Source organism: Rhinoraja longicauda, chromosome 44 (assembly GCF_053455715.1).
Source record: "Rhinoraja longicauda isolate Sanriku21f chromosome 44, sRhiLon1.1, whole genome shotgun sequence".
NCBI classification, from domain to species: domain Eukaryota; kingdom Metazoa; phylum Chordata; class Chondrichthyes; order Rajiformes; family Arhynchobatidae; genus Rhinoraja; species Rhinoraja longicauda.
This window is the reverse complement of record NC_135996.1, coordinates 6,829,710-6,835,031: the sequence shown is the minus strand read 5'-3', so window position 1 is coordinate 6,835,031 and position 5,322 is coordinate 6,829,710. Positions and strand designations below refer to the sequence as shown.

At 59.7% G+C, this 5,322-nt stretch overlaps 1 protein-coding gene across 1 annotated transcript in view; it reads right to left on the bottom strand.

Moving 5' to 3' along the window:
* Positions 1–855: 855 nt before the first annotated feature.
* The window catches only part of dap3 (death associated protein 3), a 23,721-nt gene continuing 19,254 nt past the window's right edge, over positions 856–5,322 (bottom strand). Inside the window, 2 exon segments of the mRNA XM_078431929.1 lie at positions 856–1,167; positions 2,765–2,827. Coding sequence (XP_078288055.1) covers positions 856–1,167; positions 2,765–2,827 — 375 coding nt within the window.

The window sequence follows — 5,322 nt, the reverse complement described above, 5'->3', positions numbered from 1 at the left end:
GGACGAGTCTTTGATTGTGTTGGCTGCTTTTCCGAGGCAGCATTAAGTGTAGATGGAGCCAATGGTGGGAAGAGTTATGTGTGGGATGGACTGGGCAACATCCACAACTCTCGGCAATTACTTGTGGTCTCGGGCAGAGCTGTTCCCAAACCAATCTGTGTGATGCATCCTGACAGTCTGCTTTCTATGGTTCATCTAGAGAGGTCCGTAAGAGGGGTGTGGGGAGAGGGCAGGAACGGGTTACCGACTGTGGACGATCAAGAACATCTTGCTATTGAGGGCGTGCAGCGTAGGTTAATTCCCGGGATGGCGGGACTGTCGTATGTTGAAAGACTGGAGCGACTGGGCTTGTATACACTGGAATTTAGAAGGATGAGAGGGGATCTTATCGAAACGTATAAGATTATTAAGGGGTTGGACACGTTAGAGGCAGGAAACATGTTCCCAATGTTGGGGGAGTCCAGAACCAGGGGCCACACACAGTTTAAGAATAAGGGGTCGGCCATTTAGAACGGAGATGAGGAAATAAAAATTCACACAGAGAGTTGTGAATCTGTGGAATTCTCTGCCACAGAAGGTAGTTGAGGCCAGTTCATTGGCTATATTTAAGAGGGAGTTAGATGTGGCCCTTGTGGCTAAAGGGATCAGGGGGTATGGAGAGAAGGCAGGTACGGGATACTGAGCTGGATGATCAGCCATGATCATATTGAATGGCGGTGCGTACAGGCTCGAAGGGCCGAATGGCCTACTCCTGCACCTATGTTTCTATGTTTCTATGATCAGCCATGATCATATTGAATGGCGGTGCGTACAGGCTCGAAGGGGCCGAATGGCCTCCTCCTGGCACCCATGTTTCTATCCTTTGGTTTCAGGAGGAGACGGGATGAAGAGTTTGCACAGCGAAAGGCAGAGAGAGCGGCAATGAGATGCCGTGTGAGGGAGAGACATCGCCTGCAACAGGTACATCACCTGCCACAGGTACATCGCCTGCAACAGGTACATCACCTGCCACAGGTACATCACCTGCCACAGGTACATCACCTGCAACAGGTACATCACCTGCCACAGGTACATCACCTGCCACAGGTACATCACCTGCAACAGGTACATCACCTGCAACAGGTACATCACCTGCCACAGGTACATCACCTGCAACAGGTACATCACCTGCAACAGGTGTATAAGAAAATAACCGCAGATGCTGGTGCAAATCGATTTATTCACAAAATGCTGGAGTAACTCAGCAGGTCAGGCAGCATCTCAGGAGAGAAGGAATGGGTGACGTTTCGGGTCGAGACCCTTCAGACTGATGTCGGGGGTGGGACAAAGGAAGGATATAGGTGGAGACAGGAAGATAGAGGGAGATCTGGGAAGGAGGAGGGGAAGGGAGGGACAGAGGAGCTATCTGAAGTTGGAGAAGTCGACGTTCATACCACCGGGCCGCAAACTGCCCAGGCGAAATATGAGGTGCTGCTCCTCCAACTTCCGGCGGGCCTCACTATGGCACTGGAGGAGGCCCATGACAGAGAGGTCAGACTGGGAATGGGAGGGGGAGTTAAAGTGCTGGGCCACCGGGAGATCAGTTGCGTTAATGCGGACCGAGCGCAGGTGTTCAGCGAAGCGATCGCCGAGCCTGCGCTTGGTTTCGCCGATATAGATAAGTTGACATCTGGAGCAGCGGATGCAATAGATGAGGTTGGAGGAGGTGCAGGTGAACCTCTGTCTCACCTGGAAAGAATGTTGGGGTCCTTTGATGGAGTTGAGGGGGAGGTAAAGGGACAGGTGTTGCATCTCGTGCGGTTGCAAGGGAAAGTGCCCGGGGTTAGGGTGGTTTGGGTAGGAAGGGACGAGTGGACCAGGGAGTTACGGAGGGAACGGTCTCTGCGGAACGCAGAGAGGGGAGGGGATGGGAAGATGTGGCCAGTGGTGGGGTCCCGCTGTAGGTGACGGAAATGTTGGTGGATAATATGTTGGATCCGCTGGCTGGTGGGGTGGAAGGTGAGAACGAGGGGGATCCTGTCCTTGTTGCGAGTGGGGGGGAGGGGGAGCAAGAGCGGAGCTGCGGGATGTAGAAGAGACCCTACTGAGAGCCTCATCTATAATGGAGGAGGGGAAGCCCCGTTTCTGAAAAACGAGGACATCTCTGAAGCCCTAGTGTGAAACACCTCATCCCGGGCGCAGATGCGGCGTAGACGGAGGAATTGGGAGTAGGGGATAGACTTTTTGCAGGGGACCGGGTGGAAGAAGTGTAGTCCAGATAGCTGTGCGAATCGGTGGGCTTGTAATAAATGTCCGTCACTAGTTTTTCTCCTGTGATGGAGATGGTGAGGTCCAGAAACGGGAGGGAGATGTCAGAGATAGTCCAGGTATATTTAAGAGCAGGATGGAAATTGGAGGTGAAGTGTATAAAGTCAGTGAGTTCTGCATGGGTGCAAGAGGTAGCACCAATGCAGTCGTCGATGTAGCGGAGGTAGAGTTCGGGGATGGGGCCAGTGTACGTCTGGAACAGGGATTGTTCGACGTACCCGACAAAGAGGCAGGCGTAGCTAGGGCCCATGCGAGTGCCCATAGCTACGCCTCTGGTTTGGAGGAAGTGGGAGGAGTCAAAGGAGAAGTTGTTGAGGGTAAGAACCAGCTCTGCTAGGTGGAGGAGAGTGTTGGTCGATGGGGATTGGCTGGTTCTACGGTCGAGGAAGAAACGGAGGGCTTCGAGACCATCCTTGTGGGGGATGGAAGTGTAGAGTGACTGGACATGGTACATCACCTGCAACAGGTACAACAGGTACATCACCTGCAACAGGTACATCACCTGCAACAGGTACATCACCTGCAACAGGTACACATCAATATCACCACAACTCTCATCTTGTGCGTACGTTTGTTTTGGAAATACAACCAAAACGTTACAGGACAGCGTGACAATGTTAGGTCCACCTCGCTCACCATTCCCCCGCTGTCTCAATAAATCAAGTTTTGTTACTTTTTAAAAAACAATTGACAATAAATCTTTAATGAATGCGCTCCCCCCCCCCACACACAGCCGGGAGGACCGGCGCCCGTCCCAGCATGCCCCGCGCCTGACCTTCCTCCCATGGTGCAGCGCGGCGGCAGAGGGTCAAACAAGATGGCCGCCGCTGCCGGAGAGGTTTCCACCCAACGGCTCCCTCTGGCCCTCCCCCATCTCTCCTCACCCTTCCCCCTCCCTCCCTCCATACACTGACCCCCCTCCCTCCATACACTGACCCCCCTCCCTCCATACACTGACCCCCCTCCCTCCATACACTGACCCCCCTCCCTCCCCTCCCCTCCCCCCTCCCCACACTGACCCCCCTCCCTCCCCACAATGACCCCCCTCCCTCCATACACTGACCCCCCTCCCTCCCCACAATGACCCCCCTCCTTCCATACACTGACCCCCCTCCCTCCATACACTGACCCCCCTCCCTCCATACACTGACCCCCCCTCCCTCCATACACTGACCCCCCTCCCTCCCCACAATGACCCCCCCTCCCTCCATACACTGACCCCCCTCCCTCCCCACAATGACCCCCCCTCCCTCCCCACAATGACCCCCCCTCCCTCCATACACTGACCCCCCCTCCCTCCCCACACTGACCCCCCCTCCCTCCATACACTGACCCCCCTCCCTCCCCACAATGACCCCCCCTCCCTCCATACACTGACCCCCCTCCCTCCCCACAATGACCCCCCCCTCCCTCCATACACTGACCCCCCCTCCCTCCCCACACTGACCCCCCCTCCCTCCATACACTGACCCCCCTCCCTCCCACAATGACCCCCCCCTCCCTCCATACACTGACCCCCCTCCCTCCCCACAATGACCCCCCCCTCCCTCCATACACTGACCCCCCTCCCTCCCCACAATGACCCCCCCTCCCTCCATACACTGACCCCCCTCCCTCCCCACACTGACCCCCCCCTCCCTCCCCACACTGACCCCCCCCTCCCTCCCACACTGACCCCCCCCCTCTGTCTCCCCAGGACGGGGGGGGACCGGGGGCAGGTGCGGGGGGCAGCACGGACGGTGCGGTTGCCCCCGGATCTCGCCACCATCGCCCGGGTGGAGGGCAGAGCCTCGCTGGTCGGGGGCTTCACCAGCGCCGTCAGCGCCCTCCGCCGCTCCGCACCCTGCCCCCTGATGTGACAGAGAGGGGGGAGGGGGGGGGAGAGTGGGGACTGGGGGTGGGGGGGGGAGGGGATTGGGGGGGAGAGGGGATTGGGGGAGGGGGAGAGGGGTTTGGGGGAGGGGGAGAGGGGATGGGGGGGAGAGGGGATTGGGGGAGGAGGAGAGGGGATTGGGGGGAGGGGGAGAGTGGGGACTGGGGGTGGGGGAGAGGGGATTGGGGAGGGGGAGAGGGGGTTTGGGGGGGAGAGGGGATTGGGGGAGGGGGAGAGGGGTTTGGGGGGGGAGAGGGGATTGGGGGAGGGAGGGAGGGGATTGGGGGAGGGGGGGAGAGGTGATTGGGTGGAGAGGGGATTGGGGGAGGGGAGAGATGATTGGGGAGGGGAGAGGGGATTGGGGGAGGTGGAGAGGGAATGGGGGAGGGGGAATGGGGGAGGGGGAGAGTGGGGAGTGGGGACTGGGGGTGGGGGGAGAGGGGATTGGGGGGGAGAGGGGATTGGGGGGGGAGAGGGATTGGGGGGAGGGGGGAGAGAGAGGGGGGAGGGGATTGGGGGAGGGGGAGAGAGGGGGGGAGGGGATTGGGGGAGGGGGAGAGAGTGTGTGGGTGCCCTTACACACTCCGCTCCATGCCCCTCCTCCTCTCCCCTCTCCCCTCCGCCCTCCTTTCCCTGGGGCAGGAACACAGAGGGCGAGGGGGAGAGTGTATTAGACCCCTGTGATGTATTTGTTCCCACTCCTCTCCACTCCCCTCCTCTCCCCCCCTCTCCCTCCTCCTCTCCCCTCCTCTCCCCTCCTCTCCCCTCCTCTCCCCTCCTCTCCCCTCCACTCCCCTCCACTTCCCCTCCTCTCCACTCCCCTCCTCTCCCCTCCTCTCCCCTCCACTCCCCCTCCACTCCCCTCCTCTCCACTCCCTCCTCTCCCCTCCTCTCCCCTCCTCTCCCCCCTCTCCCTTCCTCTCCCCCCTCTCCCCTCCTCTCCCCTCCTCTCCCCCCTCTCCCTCCTCTCCCCTCCTCTCCCCTCCACTCCCCTCCTCTCCCCTCCACTCCCCTCCTCTCCCCTCCTCTCCCCCTCCACTCCCCTCCTCTCCCCTCCTCTCCCCTCCTCTCCCCTCCTCTCCCCTCCACTCCCCTCCTCTCCCCTCCACTCCCCTCCTCTCCCCTCCTCTCCCCTCCACTCC